The sequence below is a fragment of the Ovis aries genome, chromosome 23 (genome assembly GCF_016772045.2).
Source record: "Ovis aries strain OAR_USU_Benz2616 breed Rambouillet chromosome 23, ARS-UI_Ramb_v3.0, whole genome shotgun sequence".
Classification (NCBI taxonomy): domain Eukaryota; kingdom Metazoa; phylum Chordata; class Mammalia; order Artiodactyla; family Bovidae; genus Ovis; species Ovis aries.
Genome location: NC_056076.1, coordinates 37,341,768 through 37,363,485, shown reverse-complemented (window position 1 = coordinate 37,363,485; position 21,718 = coordinate 37,341,768). Strand labels below are relative to the sequence as shown.

The 21,718-nt window shown below is 37.7% G+C and overlaps 2 protein-coding genes across 6 annotated transcripts in view; one reads left to right on the top strand and one right to left on the bottom strand.

Moving 5' to 3' along the window:
* Positions 1-6,686, bottom strand: part of NDC80 (NDC80 kinetochore complex component) — a 36,400-nt gene extending 29,714 nt beyond the window's left edge. The window contains exons 1-4 of the mRNA XM_004020497.5: positions 6,562-6,686; positions 4,815-4,924; positions 3,295-3,372; positions 85-208 (exon numbers count right to left, since the gene is read on the bottom strand). Coding sequence (XP_004020546.1) covers positions 85-208; positions 3,295-3,372; positions 4,815-4,915 — 303 coding nt within the window. The 5' untranslated portion in view covers positions 4,916-4,924; positions 6,562-6,686. The remainder of the gene's footprint in view (positions 1-84; positions 209-3,294; positions 3,373-4,814; positions 4,925-6,561) is intronic.
* Positions 6,687-6,807: 121 nt separating this feature from the next.
* Positions 6,808-21,718, top strand: part of METTL4 (methyltransferase 4, N6-adenosine) — a 32,132-nt gene continuing 17,221 nt past the window's right edge. For 4 of the 5 annotated variants that reach the window (XM_042239119.1, XM_042239117.2, XM_042239118.1 and 1 more), the window contains exons 1-5: positions 6,808-7,149; positions 10,096-10,492; positions 12,173-12,235; positions 15,921-16,290; positions 18,453-18,522. In XM_042239119.1, coding sequence (XP_042095053.1) covers positions 10,103-10,492; positions 12,173-12,235; positions 15,921-16,290; positions 18,453-18,522 — 893 coding nt within the window. In that variant the 5' untranslated portion in view covers positions 6,808-7,149; positions 10,096-10,102. 5 annotated transcript variants of the gene reach the window in all.

Sequence of the window (21,718 nt, the reverse complement as noted above, 5' to 3'; positions counted from 1 at the left end):
GTCAAATGTTTCACAATAGGAAAATTACTGAAAAGTACTTAAAGAGAACACTCACAGTTTACAATATTAAAGAATATAAAATACCTCACAGAGCTGTCGAATACACTGCTGAATAAATGCCTTGTCATTAAGTGGTCTTGGGTCCTTGATTTTTTCAGAAGTGGAAAATATACCAAACTGACTATTCCGGGATCCATGTCCACTAGTCCTGCAAACAAAATCAGTCACAATTATTTCCTTCTGTGGTGAAGCCTAAATTATCTCAAGGTGATCTTACATATTTACTTATTTGGCTGTGCTGGGTCTTAGTCGCAGCACATAGGATCTAATTCCCTGACCAGGGATGGAACCTGCATCGGGCCACCTGCATTGAAGTCTTAGCCCCTGGATCACCAGGGAAGTCCCATGATTTTATATTTTAACATCAGCATCAAATATTAAAATTCAAGTCTTCAGTTTATATTTAAACAGATTTCTCTTTATTCAAAGCAGAGGGAAAAAGAACAAATAATGAAGATTAAAGTATAAAATGAGGTGGGAAGAAATACTTTTCTGGTGGTTTGCATCACTAACATACATGTTATCCTCTAAAAATATGCGTTCTGAGTCCAGCAGGTTCTCTGCACCAACTGTTTTCCAGGTCTCTTAAACAACCCAAATCCTTTCAACACCCTACTCACCGCTTCATGACTGCTCCTTTACTTCCAATCTCTTCATTTGCCATTATTTATTGTGAAAAAATTACCTTTGAGATGTTGAAATAGATTGTGTGTGCTTTTTTCATGAACGTTATTGTCATGTGATATTATGTATCTGACTGTGATTTACCATAAATATGTTACTACTTTTTAGTCACTAATAGCTATAGCATATATGCTCTAAGCGCCGTCCCCCCAAACAAAACTTCATTTGTTTAAACCTTTATAATTATTCCTTTTGCTAATCTTTGCGGCCCAACTTACCTAACTATTGTAGTTTATTATACTTGGAACAGTACTTTTCTTTATTGGACAGACTCCACAAAGCTGAGTTACAGCGAACATTGCTCTAATATCTCAACTCTGTTCACCAAAACAGAGTTTTTCCCTGCAAGTTTGCTTGCCGTTTTCAAATTCTCTTCTGCCTAGGCTCCCAAATCTCAAAGTTCTTTAGCTTGGGCCCTCTTTCACTGCTCTGTGCGACCCCATAGATGGCAGCCCACCAGGCTCCCCCGTCCCTGGGATTCTCCAGGCAAGAACACTGGAGTGGGTTGCCATTTCCTTCTCCAATGCGTGAAAGTGAAAAGTGAAAGTGAAGTCGCTCAGTCGTGCCGACTCTTAGTGACCCCGTGGACTGCAGCCTACCAGGCTCCCTCATCCATGGGATTTTCCAGGCAAGAGTACTGGAGTGGGGTGCCATTGCCTTCCTGCTACTCTAATTAGCTAATTCCCCCCCTGAGAATTTGCTAACTTGAGAACCACTCTTCTACCTACTGCTAGTAGTTAATCTTTAATATGTTTATGCATATTTTTTACCAAGGAATACATGTATAGACTCAGCTCTTATTTTACACAAAATACTAATAGCTTTTGAAATTATTAAAGTATTTCCTAACCAATCAAAATACTGTATTATTCAACTTACAGTTTAAGAGTGTAGGGTCTAGAACCAGAGTCTGCGGTTAAAAATGCTATCTCTGTTACCAGCTGTATGACTTTGGGTAAATTACTTAACGTCTCAGTGCTTCAATTTCCTTATTGATAAAATGAAGACAATAACTATCTACACATAGAGCAGTTCTCAGGATTGAACAGAAGAGACTTAAAACAGCACTTTTCTGGCTTACAAAAATGCTCAGCAAACATTAGAGTTTATCATCATTATCTCCATTATCTCTGAAGTTCAGCTCTGAAATCAAAGTTACATTATAAAAATTCCGTAAGATTTTTCAGCTAGAATGAACACCAGAGACAGTTTAACCTGGGTTTATGACAGAGATTTCTCATAAGGTAACAAATATATCATCTCTAAATATTTTCAAAGTAGTTAACTTTCTGAGGTATAATTTGCTTAGAATAAAATGCACCTGCTTAAAGCATACAGTCTGATGAGGTTTGATAAGGTACACACCTGTGAAAACTCTACCATCATCAAGATTAAACGCTTCCATCATCCCAAAGTCTCATCCCTCTAAACAGTCAATCCTTACTTCACTCCAGACAACCTGTGATCTACTCTAGACAGCGGTTCTCCAAGTGTGATCTAGGGGATCTGAGAAGTCAAAACTCTTTTCACAATAAATTTAAGGCCCTTTTTCACCCGTTTCTTTCTCATTCTCTCTCTCCTGAGTGTACAGTGGAGTTTTCCAAAGGCTGGCTACATGTCAGATACTGCAGCAGACTGAATTCAGAAACAGAGGAGAATCTAGCTACCTTCTATGAAACCAGACATTAAGAGACCGCAAAAATGTAAAACAATATCACCTTATTGAAATACTTTTGTTTTTAAAAAATGTTTTTTAAAATAAAGCATGTTATTTATGTTAACATGTAATAGATTATTTTAAATTGAATTAATAAATATTAAAAATTTCCCCCTCAGTTTCAATTTCTAATATAGTTAATATCTATAGAGATAGCCCATAAAATAAGAGTCCATAATATTTGTTTTTGTTGTTGTTCAGTCGCTAAGTCATATCTGGCTCTTTGTGACCCCATGGACTGCAGCACGCCAGGATTCCCTGTCCTTCACTATCTTTCAGAGTATGTTCAAATTCATGTCCATTGAGTCGGTGATGCCTTCCAACCATCTCATCCTCTGTCGTCCCCTTCTCTTCCTGACCTCAATCTTTCCCGGCATCAGGGTCTTTCTCGATGAATCAGCTCTTTGCATCAAGTGGCCAAAGCATTGGGGCTTCCTTCAGCAGCAGTCCGTCCAATGAATATTCAGCATTGATTTCCTTTAGGATTGACTGGTTTGATAATATTTAAGAGTATTGAAAAGTCTGTGACTAAAATGTTGGACTGGATGACGATTCCTAATGTTAAAATGCTCTGATTCCAGAGTGTCTATGTGAAGAATTTTCTATCAAGTATTCACTTGTAACAATCAAACAGTGGTCTGAATGTTTTGATGTATCTTTCAGCATCATCTAAGGCAAATATAACCAATTTAACCATTTAAAACAGAGGAAAACAAGATTATAACTTTCTCTTGAAAGGGACAATGATATCTAATTTTTTGTACTTTGAGCATTTAACTCAATGTATGGCTATAAGAATCTTTTCCATTAGAATTAATAAAAAATATCATTACCTTTTACCAAATACAGAGGCTTTTCTTTCAGATGTGGGTCTGTTTATATTCAGTTTTCCAAAGGTTGATTTCTCTTTGCTTTAAGAAAAGGAGAAAAACAAACTCTTCAAATGAATGGAAAAATATTAGTTCAAGAGACTTTTGGAAATATGTTACCCATTCCCTACAAAAATAATTCAAAAGCATGAAAATTTTCAGCAGCAATTACAGTTGTTATAAACGGGATAGGCTTATAATATAGTATACATTTGCTTAACTAAAGTGTTAAGAAAGTAGGAAAACCCATATCTACATTGTTATTTTAATTATCTTAAAATATGCACATTTATGGATAACAACTTCAAAGGAAAATGAATAATTTAAAAATAGGTATTTTCAATCACAGACTGATAGTCGCACTTAAATTTTGTTCTTTTGAGGCTTACTCTTTATTAGAATGTGGCTATACTTAAGAACATACGTTATGTCAATTACTGACCAAAAATATTGACAAAAGCAGTCTTTTAGCTTCTGACAATTTAAGGCACAAATCTTTTGCAGTTGTAACGTGCAAAAGTACAAAAAATTTCTCTGATTTCAGAAGAAAAAAATGTATAAATATTTCAAATTTCTAAAAGTAGCAGAGGCTCATACAATGTAAACCTAAGTAATTTAAGAGCAATTATCAAGTAACTTCATTGGAGAAGGAAATGGCAACCCACTCCAGTATTCTTGCCTAGAGAATCCCACGGATGGGGGAACCTGGTGGGCTGCCATCTATGGGGTTGCACAGAGTCGGACATGACTGAAGCGACTTAGCAGCAGCAGTAGCAGCAAGTAACTTGTACCTTGGTAATACAGGATTGATACAACTCATATAGATTACAAATAGCCTTCTCTTAATTTTAAGAAAATCATTCATAGGGAAAAATTTGTTTATGATCGAAAGTTCTCCCCCCCAGTTGATTTTTTATTGAAAACCTAAAAAAAAAAAAAAAATTGAAGTATAGTTGATTTATGATGTTACAGGTATACACCAAACTGTTTATTATACATTATTATAGGATATTGAATACAATAATAGCAAGTTCTTCTGGACACCTATGAATCTCCAGGAAATAGTTTAGAGAAGCAGTGTTCTATAGGTGGCTCCTAAACTGCAGTTAATTGTCAGAGCAAGTAATGGTTTTGATTGAGAACTGTGCTAGTTGAATAAACTCAGTAAACTGAAAATTATAGCACAGAACCTGCTCAAACAAGCAGCTCTGAGAAAAGCAGAAAAATAAGAATGAAAGAGCACTGAAGGGGAATTAGCAGTCCCTTAGGGATTGCCTTACAAAGTTTGCGGCTTTTGAGATTTAAGTATCAAATGAGATAAGACACAACAGGGAGTAACAGGCCCACTCTCAGCCTTCATTGACTCCAAATCAGGTACCGCTGACAACAGACAAGATTCATCACAATATTACTCACACTACATCTTTGCATTAACTACCTTTACAGATTTCTCTACCAAAGACAATAAGGCATGAGGTACTCACGTTTGAGGGGTATGGAGACCTGGTTTATTTAAGTCTTGGGATCTTAATTCCTGCATAGACAGGCGGCCAGCACCACCGGTGGAAAATGAACTGCGTTTCATGCTTATGACCTGTATTCATGAATTTGGTATTAAACAAGTCTTTCCAGATGTAGATGGTACATTAAACCTCAACTATTATCTCATCCTCAAACAGAAAGGCAGCCAAGTTTCATTGTTCTTTCCTAGGTTATCTTGTTCATGTAAGGTGAAGTCCTCATTTACAGGGAATATTTATCTATTTGATTTCCTTTAAAAATATTCAACAAATGAAAATTCTTACTAACTGCCTACCATGTACAAGGGAGTGTGCAAAGCAGTGCAAACAATAGAAAGGTGAATAAGGTATGATTCCTCTTCACAAGGTAGTAAAACCCTGAATCCTAGCTCAGATTACATTACCACTGTTGGCTGTGCCTATTTCGATGGGAAGTCAGAGGCTACCTGACAACTACCACCTCTGATGTTTCCTCTGGTCTCAAACCATTCTGTTTTCTTTTCCTAAAGTCCATCCTCTTTAGCTCTGTCCTTAACCTTCTCTTTCTCATTTATATTCTTCAATTACTGGCCCTCTTGCTTCAGTCTCCCTTTTATCAAGGATAAATTATCTGGTCTACAGGCCGCTGTCCAGTTCCTCAGACTACATTCACATCTCACTCCCTTCCCACCTCCTGGGGTATCTTTCACTGAGAAATCTTCGGATCCTATTGTTACTTAGTCCAACCTCACTCTGATTGCTGCAGGACAGGCCAATTAATCTGAGACATGGTGTTGAAAGAGCTAACTGAAATGCCAGGTTCTTTTATAGATCGGAGATGCCAGGGAGGTGAAGAAATGAAGTAAACTGGCCATTAATCTTGAAAATATCTCTTAGAATGGCAAGCCTTAGGCAGGGGATGTGTTAATTTCTTCTTTCCATTATCTACAGGTGGACAGGGTTCTGAACAAAGGCACTTTAGTTTAACAGTCAGGCAGAGGGGCAGGATTCTCTGAGGTTGGCGGTCATGTATGATTATCATAACAAAAGCAACAGAAAACAAGTCAAAGAAACAGTTCTAACTAGAGTCAGAATTGGCTTTTCTCTGCAACAGGATCTTGTCTTTGAGGCATTAGACACTGTACTCCTCACCTTTCCAGGTCCCGCCCTGGTTTCCAGAACAATGGACATCTGTGGTTATCCTTTTCTCTAAGCTCTCCTTTGTCTTTGAAACTGATATACTCTTTCCTTCTTTGTGTGGACACCCATTTCTTCTTTAGCATACACTTCTGTATCTAGTAAACTTTTGCACTCTCATCTATATGTTCCACTCCACTAAAAATGTACTCTCAGGATCTGAGATTAAGACTGCTGGATGTACTCCGTACACGGAAATCGGGATGTTACACTAATAGCTCAAACGCAAAAACAACAAACAGTTCCTCATCTGGTCTTCCTCTGTGTGCTCTCATCAATTTTTCCCTTTTTCCTCTCTCCAGGCCCTCTTCTTCCCATCAGTGTCCGCTTGGCCCACCCCTTCTCCCTCGGAAAATCGCTGCCATAAGAAATTTATTGGACTCTGGGAAACTAGCGCCTCGTACCGACTGGCTCGAGAGGTCGGTTACAACAACAAACACCAAAACGTCGCTTCCCAGGGCTTGTGAATCTAACCTGGCGACCTGGCGTTCTCCCTCCAGCTGCGGAACAAAATTAACCCAAAATTATTAGTTACCTTTCTTTCAGCTTCCCGAGACGATCCAAAGACCGAACTGCTGTAAATCCTGCAACCGCCCACTGAACAGGACGGCAGCCGCCAAAACACAAACTCCTTCCACCCGTCGCCGCCTTTCGAATTTTAAAATCTCCGCCGGCGTGTACGTCATCGCGCAGGACGTGCGCGCGCGTGCGCAATTTTCTTGCGCAACTCTCGTACGCAATTCTCGCGCGCAGCTCCTCGTCGCTGGACGTTTTGCGTATTGCTGGCGCGCCGCCACCTCACCGGCTGCCACTGGCTTTCGTGGCCACTGTGAGCGTCCTCTGCAAAGTCAGGTCCAACCTTTGAATTTAGCGGTGAATGCCGGAGCGCTGTACGTCACTGAGTAGCGAGCAGAGCGCTCCAGGCCTGGAAACGCTTTTTTTTTTTTTTTTTTCCGTACAGCAACATGGCCGCTCCCGTCGAGTCTTAGAAAAGAATTTTTTTTTTATCCCCACTTTGTCCTGAAAGGCGTGCCTTTCAGGGTCTCTGGGTTAGACGCGTGCTGTTTCATGAAGCAAGTCTGGGAAGTACTGGAAGTACTAGAAGTACTGGGAAGGCGGCGAGGTAGGCGTTAGTGACAGCGGAATGTGGGCGCAGTCGGCCTCAGGGTCGCGCTGCTGATGCAGGCGGATTCTTTACGGACTGAGGTATCAGGGAAGCCCAGTAAGCTACTTTGCTAAAACAGGGCATCACCCCCTTCCCTGAATTTGAACTCAGAGGCAAACACAGCCCCAGACCTGGAAAGTGGTGGGGTGACAGGGGAGCTCTGAGCTCCAGGACTGGATACCTGGGTCTTGTAGCAGTTGTGCCATCAACGAGTTGTACATACTGTCGTGGTCCGGGTGCGGGTTGGAAAAGGATTTCCAGACATGAGACAGAATGAGAGGGAAATAAAAGTTTATTAGAATGGGAGACAGCGGGCCAGCCCAAGGGAAAACCGACGTTGAACAGGGGTCCTTAGTCCATTTTTATACCCAGGGTACATGGAGTAGAATAGGGGTCTTGCGGGTCATTTGCTGATTGGATGAGGAATGTATACTGGGTGGGGGAAGAGTAGGGCAAATGCCTTCTTTCTAAGGACTAGGAGGGGAGACAGGTTATACTGTTCCATTAATAGTTACAGCATGCGGAGGGAAGGACCTTAAGGGTCTGGTTTTTCTGTTCCTGCATTCCAAGACCCTCCTTGGTTTTATCTGCTCTTTCGTCCTAGGATCACCACACATACTTTAGGGCAAGTCACCTTTCCTGTGTGAGTTTCAGCCTTCCCATCTACACTTCTAGCTTGCACTCTCCGTTTTAGGACCGCTTCACCACAAGTGATGACTCTTGATACCCCGTAGCCTATAGCCCGCCAGGCTCCTCTGCTCATGGGATTTTCCAGGCAAGAATACTGGAGTGAGTTGCCATTTCTTCCTCCAGGGGATCTTTCTGATCCAGGGATGAAATCCCCATCTCCCGTGTCTCCTTTGGCAGATGGATTCTTTACCACTGAACTACCTGGCAAGTCTTGATGACTCTGAAGGGAGGACCAGTAACAGAATTTCTGCCACCAGTAGCGTTTATTTGATTGCTTTGTGTGAAACATGAGCACAACACTCATTTAATTCTCTAAACTGCCCCCTAAGATGTCCTAAAATGATTAAATCAAAGCTCAGTGAAATCAAATGACTGGTCCATGGTCATAATGCTAATGCAAATAGTGTTAGAAATTTGAATCTATATACATTGCTCCTGTTATTAACTGTGCTATTAACTGCTTAATGTATTTCTTATTTTATTTCTTATTCTATATCACTTTTTAAGTTCTCCACTACACAACCTTTAGTAATCAAAATCCAGAACTTAACGCCTTTTTTGGTCTTTTTTTTTTTTTTTTGGCTGTGCCATTCAGCCTATGGGATCTTAGTTCCCTGACTGGGACTGGAACGAAGAACCTGAAATCCAGACTCTGTGAAAGCTCAGAGTCCTAATCACTGGCTTACCAGGGAATTCCCTAAAAACTGTCTTTTAGGAAAAGATAAGTTCTGAAAAAACCTAGTTGCCAGAAGAGGACTGCTCAGAACCAATTGCAGATCTGGACTCTACCTTGCAGTTTTGCTAAGGGGTTAGTGCTTCTGATCGGAGAAGGCAATGGCACCCCACTCCAGTACTCTTGCCTGGAAAATCCGATGGCTGGAGGAGCCTGGTAGGCTCTAGTCCATGGAGTCGCTAAGAGTCGGCTTGACTGAGCGACTTCACTTTCACTTTTCGCTTTCATGCATTGGAGAAGGAAATGGCAACCCACTCCAGTGTTCTTGCCTGGAGAATCCCAGGGACAGAGGAGCCTAGTGGGCTGCCGTCTATGGGGTCTCCCAGAGTCGGACACGACTGAAGCGAGTTAGCAGTAGCAGCAGCAGTGCTTCTGATGGAGGAGTCTGGTAGGCTGCAGTTCATGGGGTCGCTACAAGTCAGACACGACTGAAGCGACTTAGCAGCAGCAGCAGCAGGAGCAGTGCTTCTGAAAGCCTGTTAAAATTGCATTTTGCTCTGTTTTGACTCTGCACTCCATTGGTAGCAGTGATTAGTAAAGCAGTTGTTCTGGAGAGACTTACTGTAGTAAGTGTGGTTTAAAAAGGAGCTGACACCCTAATAGCTCCTATGGAAATTCTGTGGCCTTCTCTAGGCTTATATCATTTAAAAGGCTGAATTCTCATAGGTAATGCAATATTCTTTGGTTTGACAGGACACTCACCATTTTAGGATTCAGTGTCTTCGTGACTTGTAGGCTATAGACCTATTGGCTAGAGCCAGGTGCCAAGTGGGAGGTTGTATGGAGGCTTGAGAAACAGGAGGATCTCATTGGGATTCCAGAAATAAGGTCAGGTCTTTACCCTCTTGGTCAAGTTGGCTGAAATTTTTGAATTATCAACACTGAAATGAAAAGTTTATGTTGTTTTAGATATAGTGAATAGACTTATGGACATGGGGAGCAGGGAGGAGAGAGTGAGATGTGTGGAGAGAGTAACATGCAAACTTACATTACCGTATGTAAAATAGATTACCAATGGGAATTTGCTGTATGTGTCAGAAAACTCCAACAAGGGCTCTGTATCAAGCTAGAGGGGTGGGGTGGGGAGGGAATTGGGAGTGAGGTTCAAAAGGGAGAGGATATAGGTATATCTATGGCTGATTCATGTTGTGGTTTGACAGAAAACAGCAAAATTCTGTAAACTAATTATCCTTAAAATATTAAAAAATATTTTAAAAGTTTATATTGTTTTAATGTTTCATTGTAATGTTTTATTTTAATTTTTCTTAGTCCTACTATACTTATTAACAACTCAAAAATTTTAAATTTGCTTCTGTGTACATTCAAGTTTATATACTTGCACATAAAATCTATGTGTGTATGAAGTATATTTTTATTGAAAAACAGGACATTTAAGAATTTCTCAGGAAAGTTTTACTTCTAGTCAAACTAGGGTTTTACTTCTAGTCTCTAATTCCAAGAGGTGTTTGTATGTTTTAAAGGAAGAGAATGTCTGTGGTGCATGAGCTATCACCAGGATGGCTGCTGGATCACCTCGCTTTCATTAACAAGATAAGCTATGAACTTCACCAGAATCGTGAGCCTTGTTGTAGTAAAAGCCAGCCTACTTCTTCTGTTCACCTTGATTCTCTTCACATGGATTCTGTGTCCTCTTTTGGAGCCTCTGCTACATTTGTTCCTTCCACCAGTAAGCCAGAGAATGATGATAGAGGAAATTGTGAAATGTTCATACAGAAATACGTATTTCGATCTGAACTGTTTGATGTCAGCAAACCTTATATAACTTCCACTATTCACAAAGAGTGCCAAGAAAGTAAAGAAAAGGAAGATCTAGTATATGATGCTAAGAAAGAAATCTCCATTTCTGTTAATGGCAAGGTAATAACTCAAGAAATTTTTATTTTTCTATGGAGAACACAAATGTATCATTCCAGTGTCTCAAATATCTTGTGATTTACTAATTCTAAAGAATAGTCAATAAATCATAGTGGTACTTTAGCATATCCAGAGTAATTTCAATTTTTTGCTAACATTCTACCATTTTTAGAAAACCAAATTTGCGTATCTCAAAAGTAAGCAAAGTTGTTCAAAAGTGAATGTTCTGTAAATTAACAAAGCTACACAATATAAAACCCTGTCTGCTTAGGTTTCTGTATTAATTGCATGTTTTTACATGTATTTTTGCTCAAAAACATGTTTTGTCCTCTATAAAATTCTAAAGCAGTGTATAGATTTGCGGGGAATTTTAGAGATTTTTCCTTTGGGGATAAACTTGTATAATAAATGTTTGGAAGAAGGATAATGTTTTTGAAAGATTTCTAGTAATAAAACTAGAAAGTTACTATGGAAAATTATATATTCTTAAAGTATATATATTTGTATACACGTTGGTGTTATCAGAAGTTTTGAGAATGCCATTGGGGTTAAATTAATTATGCTTTAATACTTTTTATGTACTTGAAGAATTCAGAGATGATTATACCAAGTCCATTTCAGATAGATTATATTAACATTTTTTTGTTGTTGTTGTTAGAGATAGGAGTTACATTCATTATTCAACCAATAAATGTTTCTGTGTGCTGTTGCAAACAGAGTGAGGAAACAGGAAAAATATAATCTGCTTTTTGGATCTTATAGTTGAGTGAGGAAGACAGATACCAAATAAGAAAGCATGTTGAGACATATAATAAGGAAAGTAATAGAGATTCCATTTATTTATTCAGCCAACAAACTTTTGTTGTTAGCCTGTTAGGAGTTATCAACCATGTAGGCACTGAGATTTCAGCAACAACAAGTAGAAAGTCCCTACTATGTATTGTATTCACATGTTCTTTGGAGTTGTTACATGTAGAACAGATATATCTTATTTGTACCCAATCTTCAGATTACGCATAAAGATCTATTAAAAGTACATTGCAGATTTTTTTTTTTTTTTGGTGTAGAAATTAAGCTGCAGTCCATGGGGTCGCGAAGAGTCGGACACAACTGAGCGACTTCACTTTCACTTTTCACTTTCATGCGTTGGAGAAGGGAATGGCAACCCACTCCAGTGTTCTTGCCTGGAGAATCCCAGGGACAGGGGAGCCTGGTGGGCTGCCATCTATGGGGTCGCACAGAGTCGCACATGACTGAAACGACTTAGCAGCAGCAGCAGCAGAAATAAAGAAAGTTCAGAATAATTACCCCATATACCAACTGATAGATTACACTGGTGACTCTTTATTACAGTATCTGTTTCCTTATGTCCATGGATGTCACTGCTACATTTTATTATATCGTTCTAGTTCTTTCTAATAGCAGATGAGGCCTAGGTGGCCTTTTATCACCCATTAAGTTTGTAGTAATAGTAATAATAATAATTATTATTTGAGAAAGCTTACCTCCCTAGTCCATACTCTTTGCACTTATTTCAATCTCAGCAGTTAATTATTACCTCTTAAAGAATGAGATAGACAATATGGAAAATGTGATAAATAAAAAAGAAATATTAATGTATTTCAAAGTATCAATATTGTGATAGATGGCCACAAAATTTCTTCCCTGTAATTTACTCTTCAGAAGCGTAAGAGATGTGTTGCTTTCAATCAAGGTGAACTGGATGCTATGGAATACCACAGAAAGGTATGGTGTAAAATGTTCATTGATGACATTGGAAGGTTAATGTGAACTAGTATAAATAAATGGACAATGTGAATAAGGGTGGTCTTAAAAATCAGGCAGTCATTTTGATCAAGGTTAGAATTTAACAGTGGAGTGGTTTATTGTTACTTCTATAGTAATTAACAATTTAAATCAATTTTTATTAGAACTCCATATACTTAACACACATTTAACATAAATAAACGTATGCTGTATTGGTAAAGTCTAGAAATTTTTTGAGTTATAAAAGTCTACTGTCAGTAGGTAAAAGCTAGCATAAACTTAGGCTACATTGCTTAAGCATATATTTCACATAAGTAAACTTATGCTGTATGAGTGTGGTGATATCTTATTGAGGTTTTTAGCTTGCATTTCCCTAGTGACTAATCATGTTGAGAGTCTTTTCATTGCTGTACATCCATATACATTTTTTGTTAAAGTTGTTCAGGATTAATGTTGATTCATCCTTGAATATTTGATATAATTCTCCAGTGAGATTATCTAGCCCTGGAGTTTTCTTTTGGGGAAGGTTTTTTAGTAACAGTATCAGGTTCTTTAATAGAGCACAGGGATTTTCAGATTTTCTGATTTGCTTATGTCAGTTTTGGCAAGTTGTATTTTCCAAGAAACTTGTCCATTTCATCCAAGTTGTCAAGTTTATTGGTATGACATTGTTCATAGTATTCTTTTTCCATGCTTTTAATGTTTATAGGATTTGTGATGATAAGTGATCACCCTTTTCATTGCTATGTTGGTGATTTGTATTCTTTCTTTTCTAGCTTGGGGCTTGTTTTTTGGTTGTACTTTTCAAAGAACCAGTCTTTAAAAAAATTTTTTTGGTAGCTTTTTTTCTTTTTTTGTGGCTATATATATATATATATAACATAAAATTTACCACTTTAACCATTTTTAGGTGTACAAGTTAGTGGCACTGGGTACATTCACATTGTTTTCTAATCATCACCATTATTTATATCCAGAATGATTTTGCCATCCCAACTGAAATTCTACCCATTAAACAGTAACTCCTCACTTCCTCTTCCCCCTACGTGCAACATTTTAATTATCTGTTCTTCTGTTCATCCGCGTTTGGGATGTCTCTACCTTTTGGCTGTAGTGAATAGTGCTGCTATAAACATGAGTGTGTGCACATAGCATGCATATATAAACATGTGTAAACACACACATGTTTATACGCTCACACATAAACAGGAGTGTCCCTACTTTCAGTTTTTTTTTGGAATATACCGAGAAGTGGCCTTACTGGATCATATGATAATTCTGTTTCTGTTTTTCCGAGGAACTGCCTTAGTGTGTTCCACGGTGGTGGTGCCACTCTGCCTTCCCACCAGCAGTGCATAAGCATTTCCAGTTTCTCCATATCCATGTCAGCACTTATTTTCTGTTTTTAGTTTTTTCAGTTGCTATCCTAATGGGTAAGAGTGGTGTCTCATTGTGGTTTTGATTTACATTTTGCTGATGATCTTTGGTGTTGAGCATATTTGTATGTGCTCTTGGCCATTTGTATGTCTTCTTTGGAGAAATGTCTGCTCATGTCCTTTGCTCATTTTAAAATTGGGTTTTTGTTGTTGTTTTTGGAGTTCTTCTATATTCTGAATATTAATCCTTTATCAGACACATAAAGTGATGTGAAGTATATTCAAAGAACCAGCTTTTAACTTAGTTACTATTTTCCTTACTGTCTGTTTTCTATTCTGCTGATATTTGTTCTCTATTATTTTCTTCGTTTTGGTTTACTTTGCTCTTTTTCTGTTAATAACTTCTTAAAGTAGAGCCTTTTGTCAGTGAGTTTAGATCATTTTTCTTTTCTAATATAAGCATGTAAAACTGTAAGTTTCCCTTGAATTGCTGCTTTAGTTGCATTCCATGTATTTGGATATGTTGTATTTTCACTTTCATTCACTTCAAAATATTTTCTAATTTCCCTTGTGATTTTATCTTTGACCTATATGAATTATTTAGAAGTCTGCTATTTCATTTTCAGATATTTGATGTTTATCTTAATATCTTCTTGTTATTGATTTCTAGCTTAAATCCATTGGAGTAAAAGAATATACTCTGATGTCAGTCCTTTTAAATTTATTGAGTTTTATTTTACAGTCTAGCGTGTGAATTATCTTTGTGACTATTGTATGCTATTTTTAATGTATTTTTGAATATGTATTCTTTAGTTGTTGAATACAGTGTTCTATGAATGTCAGTTAGGGTAAGTGGATTGATAGTATTGTTCAGAACTTCTGTCTTTAGAGATTTTTGGTTTATTGGTCTATCACTTGTTGGGTAGATTTTGCTTGGGTGAGTTTAGAATGAGGATTTTAGTCTAAGGCTGATGATTATTCCCTTTTACCGACACAAAATCTGTTAGGCACCCAATACCCCTGTTAAGAACAATGATGAACTGTCTGAGATTTTACTTTATTTGGAAGCTAACAAGTTAGCAAGTTTAGGTCTAAGATTTTATTAAAACAGATTTAGATCAAAGCATTAAAGTAATGAGTTTATTAAATTAAGAAGTCACATGTATATACTGATCACTGCTCAGCTGAAGACTTGACTTTCTGCAACTCTCAAGAGCTCTCTGTCTGTGCAGCTCTCTGCTCTGGGGTCCTCCCTGCAAACACTCGCCGCCTTGGCCTTTCCAGACTCCCAGCTCTGGTTCCTTGGCTCCGAGAGACTGCTGGTCTCTGAACAGGTCTCCTCCTTGTCCTGCTATATGAAAACTTTCTCAAGGCAGTAAGCTGGAGCAATTGGGTTCTTTTTTTATTTAGGGAGTACAATTCTGGGGCTTTCCAGGTGGTGCAATGGTAAAGAATCTGCCTGCCAAGGCAGGAGATGCAAGAGATGCAGGTTCAGTCGCTGGCTTGGGAAGATCCCCTGGAGGAGGACATGGCTGGAGAATGTCAGCCATGGAGAATTTTTGCCTGGAGAATCCCATGGGCAGAGGAGGAGCCTGGTGGACTACAGTCCATGGGGCCGCAAAGAGTTGGACATGACTGAGTACATGTGTAATTGTATTAATAATAGTATTCTGCAGTGCTTGACATCCACCCAAGGTCTGAAAGCCTTTTTTCTGAAAATAATTTTTTAAAAGTAATTTCAGATGAAAAGTACTCCATCTTATCCAGAAGCAGTACTGGCTTTAAATTTTATAATTATTTTGGTTCTGTTATTGCAAAACTTTTTTAATATATTCATTTTATAGAGTTGACTTTTTCTTCTTTAACAATTCAAGCTATATTTTTATGAAATCAAAGGTATGTTTATTTTAAAATTAAATTACTAGAAAAATTAAGATTAAATGTGATTAAAACTTAATTCTTTTTATAGATTAGAATTTTCACTTCTAGAAACATTATCAAATTCATCTTATAAATTTTTAAGGATTTTTAAAAATATATATTGCTTGGTTATTTAGTTTCCAGTGAGTTTATGAGATTTGTATTATTCCACAGTTAGGAAATAGCCGTTCAAAGGTATAGTCACACTTTCTTTTTCTTGTAGTATAAAATTATTTTATTGTAAGCATTAAGAATATTGGTTTTATTCCATAAGTTGAAATATTCAAAGCATAGTAGGAAGCTTTATTATTTAGAAAATTGTTTTAATGTCAGTGATGTTTTAATATACTTAAAAAATTCTCTTACAGATCAGGGGGCTTATTTTGGATGGATCTTCACAGTTAATCCAAGAAGGTCTCACAAGTGGCTTTCTTCATTCATGTTCTGAAAAACGGAACAAGTGCAGTGAGCCTATTACTTTACCACATGATACCTGTAATTTGTCAGAATTATGTGAAATGGCAAAGCATTTGCCTTCTCTGAATGAAATGGAACTTCAGACGTTACAGTTGATGGAAGATGATGCCTATGTTACAGAGCAGGATTTATTTTCACGGATTGTTGAGAATACCTCTAGCTTTACAAAAATGATTACTTTAATGGGACAGAAATACCTGCTGCCACCAAAAAGCAGTTTTCTTTTGTCTGACATTTCCTGTATGCACCCACTTCTGAACTGTAAGTAGTTATTATGTTTATTATTAGATAATTTTTCTGTGGCCTCAAAAGTCAATAGCAAGTCTGAATGTTGAATGAGCATCAGCATTTTGTGATAGGGAGAATAACTTTTTCTATATTTTCTTTTTTAATTTAAAACTTAAAATTCAATTTTAAAGTGCTGACTTATGCTTTAAAAATTAAAAAAATAAATATTATTACAAACAAAGTATCAAAAACTTAACTAGTCCCCAAGAGAATAAATATAGTTACTGCTCTATACTTAGGAATTCAGGGTATAATTGTGTTTGACAAGTAATTTTAACTTTTATGCATAGCAAAGTAGAAATGCTTCAGATATGAATGTTAATCCCCAAACTATTCATAGCCTTTTAGGTTACATTTTAAGCTATTTTCAAGTTTATTATCTAAAGTTTCTCAAAAGTATTTTCCTGTATAAAGTTGAAAATTTAGATATTGATGTTCAGAGTTATCTACATGTAAATTTGAATTTAGATTTCTGAAGCTTAACTATGAGTCTTTAGACACCCCACAAAACTGAGCCTCAGTTTCCTAATCTATAAAATGGATATGATGATACCTACTTCTGAGGGTGATTTTGAGGATTAGTTGAGATAATTTGCATCACAAGCTTAGCTCAGTGATATGTTTCCAATAAATTATAATTATCATAATATTCTAAGGGATAAAATAAGAGTATATTGATTAAGTTGAATTTAATCTGTTATATAGTGTTATTTGTACATTTTGTAGCAAAATTTTAAGTTATTAAAGTAACATAGCTTATTAATGAAAAGCTTCTTTTAATTACTTTCAAGCCATTTTAAACATGAGTGGTTATTCATGTCACAGTGTGATGAATTCTTCAGGGTAAATGACAAGATAACAAAATAATGAGAAAATCATGCAATATTTGAACATTTTTTCCCCCATTCTTTCTCATCTTTGTTACTCTAATCGTTTAACAACCATTGCATCCTTATTTTAATTTGCATTCTTTTGATTACTTATGAGATTGTCCATTTACAAAAATATACCTTTGTGTATAAAAGGGAAAGGGACAGCTTTTCCTTATAGTAAAACCCCAATTAATAAATGTAGGTGAAATGATGTAACTAGGTAATTTCCGTTTGACACATAGCATAGTACTTGGGTGTCAAAATAGTGGGTGAAAAGATGAGATGCAGGATATTTGCAGAGTCTTAAAGTATGTCCCTACCAGATAGTTAATAATTATTGAGGTAGAACTGGAGAAACCTGGCTGACAGCCCTTTAACCAAACAAATGACTCAAGGTGGTATCACTAATCATGAGACATTCTGACACCCTGTGCTTCCTGCTAATGACCAGCCAGTAGTGGTCTTCAAAAGTATCAAGGTCAAAAAAGATCAAAACTGAGGAACTTTTCCACATTGGAAGAAATTTATGAGACATAGCGATTAAATGTGATTTTGCTGGGGATCCTGGACAAGGGAAAAAGATATTAATAGACAATTGGGGACATTTTATCAATATTCAGGTCAGTATGTCAGTTAAAAAATTGAAATTTTATTTCACGTAAAAAGTGAAAAAAAGCAAAAATCCTCACATCCATCCGGTGTTTGAAAGGACCATTTTAATATGGTTGCCAAGACTTACATAGGGCATTTACAAATCATCGATGTCTAGCTAGGGGCTTCCCAGGTGGCACTAGTGGTAAAGAACCCACCTGCAAATACAAGAGACAGAAGAGATGCGGGTTCAGTCCCTGCGTTGGGAAGATCCCCTGGAGGAGGGCATGGCAGCCCATTTCAATATTCTTGCCTGGAGAATCCTATGGACAGAGGAGCCTGGCAGGTCATAAGTCCATAAGGTCGTAGAATTACTGAAGTGACAGCACAATGTCTAGCTAAGGGAGCTGTAGTTATTTTTAGAAAGGGTGCAACAGGTGTAATTACTTTGAAATCCCAGAGATACTAAATTATAAGGGGAATCTCAATTTTTTTGGCTGAGTTATTCTATTTGAATAAATGCCACAAATCCTTTTTTTAACCAGCATATTTAAATATATTTGCCAGCATATTTATGTCCGTAGTGAATGCACTTCATTGTTGAAGAACATGTTTAGTTTTTAAAGTGATACAAGTAGAAGGTATTTTCTGAAATCCTTTCTTTGTTTTCAGGTAAGAAAACATATGATGTGATTGTGATAGATCCACCATGGCAGAACAAATCGGTTAAAAGAAGTAACAGGTAAGTGTATCTGTTACATATGCTTTCTGAAAGCTATTGTTGTTTGTACATTATAGTTACATAAACTGAAAGTATTACTTTATGGTACAAAGTGTCTGAAAAACTAAAACACTTTAGTTTTAAAATTTTAATTCCATTAAGTGGGTAGGTGAAGTAGGTAATTCTCTTAAACTAGAACTATATATAGGTATAAGAATGTTAAAAATAATATATTTATTAAAGATGAAGTTTGCTGACTGAATTAGTTCAGAAATATTTCTGTAACACCAAAAGACAACATTTTTGCCGTCTTTGGGACTTCCCTGGTGGCTCATGTGGTAAAGCGTCTGCCTGCAATGCGGGAGACTTGGGTTCAATCCCTAGGTTGGGAAGATCCCGTGGAGAAGGAAATGGCAACCCACTCCAGTACTCTTGCCTGGAAAATTCCATAGATGGAGGAGCCTGGTAGGCTACAGTCCATGGGGTTGCAAACAGTCAGTTGCATGACTGAGCAACTTCACCTTTCACTTTGCCTTCTTTGATACCAAATTCTAAAGTTTTGAAATATGTACCAAAATATAGTATTCCTTAGTAATCTGCTATGAATGAATGTGTCTAATTCATTCTGAAATTTATTTTAATTTATGCCACTGTTCAGTTTATGTAACCTTTTAGAGTCATAAGTTCAGTTAGTAAATAAGACAAAGTTAAATAGCTTTTCAAAAAACTAAAATTTTCCCTCTAGTTATGGTGAATATCTTCAGTTATATTTCATCTCACTTTTCAGCCTTCTAGACTGAACAATTTCTGTTACCTTGACTTAAACTTCATATGAAATTTCTTCTCCACAGTTATCTTCAGTTTCCTTATGTATTTTGTTTATGAACTATACCAGTAATTGGATTTTTTCATGTTAAAAGTTTCAAGGATCATACAAAGAATTCATCTGTCTATTCTCTATATGTGTGTATTTGTGTGTGTGTGTAGATATCTGTATATATATACATAATTATTTTCTGAACAGTTTGAGAATAAGTTATTTAGGAGAAAGAGTAAGTTACTCTGAAATATTTATTCTGTATTTCTTGAAAACAAAGATATTTTCTTATATAATCATAGTACAGTAATAAGAATAGGTAATTAAGTTTCCTTTTCAATTTTCTAGATTTCTTTTATTAATAAGAATCATACAGGGAGATACTGTGATATATGCATTGTTCCCAGTTTTACCATCTAAGATAGGCGAAATAGTGTTCTTTCCTTCCCCACCTCCACCCCTGTTCCACACTCCTTTCCATGTCCTTATCTTAATCCCTGGAATTTATGAGTATGTTAGGATACATGGTAAAGAGAAATTAAAATTCCAAATGGAATTAAGGCTGCCAAGGAAAGGAGATTACTATGCATTACGTAGATAGGCCAGTCCATAGCATATCATAGCTAGCGACTGTGAGGAGATCCCCCATGTCCAAGGTCAGGAGCGGCGGCTGTGCTTTGCTGGACTGGCCGTGAGGAGATACCCCATGTCCAAGGTCAGAGAAACCCCAGTAAGATGGTAGGTGCTGGAATGGCTGTGAGGAGATACCCCACGACCAAGGGCAAAGGAGAAGTCCCAGCAAGATGGTAGGAGGGGTGAATTCGCGTTTAGAATCAAACCCCATTCTCGCCAGAGATGCTTAGAGAGCATAAACAAACCTTGTGTGCACCACGACACAGGGACTCCACACCACAGAGACTGAGACAGAACTGTGTTTGAGCGTCTCCTGTGGAGGTGCGGGTCAGCAGTGGCCTGCCACATGGACAGGGGCTCTGGGTGCAGCAGACCTGGGTATCGCATAAGCCCTCTTGGAGGTCGCCATTATCCCCGCCACAGAGCCACCAGAACTTACACAGGACTGAGGAAACAGACTCTTGGAGGGCACAAACAGAACCTTGTGCACCAGGACCCAGGAGAAAGGAGCAGACTGACCCAGACTTGCCCATGAGTGTCCAGGAGTCTCTGGTGGAGGCGTGGATCGGTGATGGCCTGCTGCAGGGTTGGGGGCACTGAGTGTAGCAGTACATGCATGGGATCTTTTGAACAAGGTCACGATTATCTTTATTACCTCCACCATAGTTTGGCCCCAGGTAAATAACAGGGTTATCTCCTCTCAGTGGCTCACCACTCAAGCGCTGCCCATTCAGGTATGACCTAAATCAAATCCCTTATGATTATACAGTGAAAATGAGAAATAGATTTAAGGGACTAGATCTGATAGACAGAGTGCCTGATGAACTATGGATGGAGGTTCGTGACATTGTACAGGAGAAAGGGATCAAGACCACCAAAAGAAAAAGAAATGCAACAAAGCAAAATGGCTGTCTGAGGAGGCCTTACAAGTAGCTGTGAAAGAAGAGACACGAAAAGCAAAGGAGAAAAGGAAAGATATACCCATATAAATACAGAGTTCCAAAGAATAGCAAGGAGAGATAAGAAAGCCTTCTCAGTGATCAGTGCAAAGAAATAGAGTAAAATAATAGAATGGGAAAGATTAGAGATCTTGTCAAGAAAATTAGAGATACCAAGGGAACACGTCATACAAAGATGGGCTCGATAAAGGACAGAAGTGGTATGGGACCTAACAGAAGCAGAAGATATTAAGAAGAGGTGGCAAGAATACACAGAAGAACTGTACAAAAAAGATCTTCACAATGCAGATAATCATGATGGTATGATCACTAATCTAGAGCCAGACATCTTGGAATGTGAAGTCAAGTGGGCCTTAGAAAACATCACTACGAACAAAGCTAGTGGAAGTGATGGAATTCCAGTTGAGCTATTCCAAATCCTGAAAGATGATGCTGTGAAAGTGCTACACTCAGTATGCCAGCAAGTTTGGAAAACTCAGCAGTGGCCACAGGACTGGAAAAGGTCAGTTTTCATTCCAATTCCAAAGAAAGACAATGCCAAAGAATGCTCAAACTACTGCACAATTGCACTCTTCTCACATGCTGGTAAAGTAATCCTCAAAATTCTCCAAGCCAGGCTTCAGCAATACGTGAACCGTGAACTCCCTGACATTCAAGCTGGTTTTAGAAAAGGCAGAGGAACCAGAGATCAAATTGCCAACATCCGCTGGATCATTGAAAGAGCAAGAGAATTCCAGAAAAACATCTGTTTCTGCTTTATTGACTATGCCAAAGCCTTTGACTGTGTGGATCACAAGAAACTGTGGAA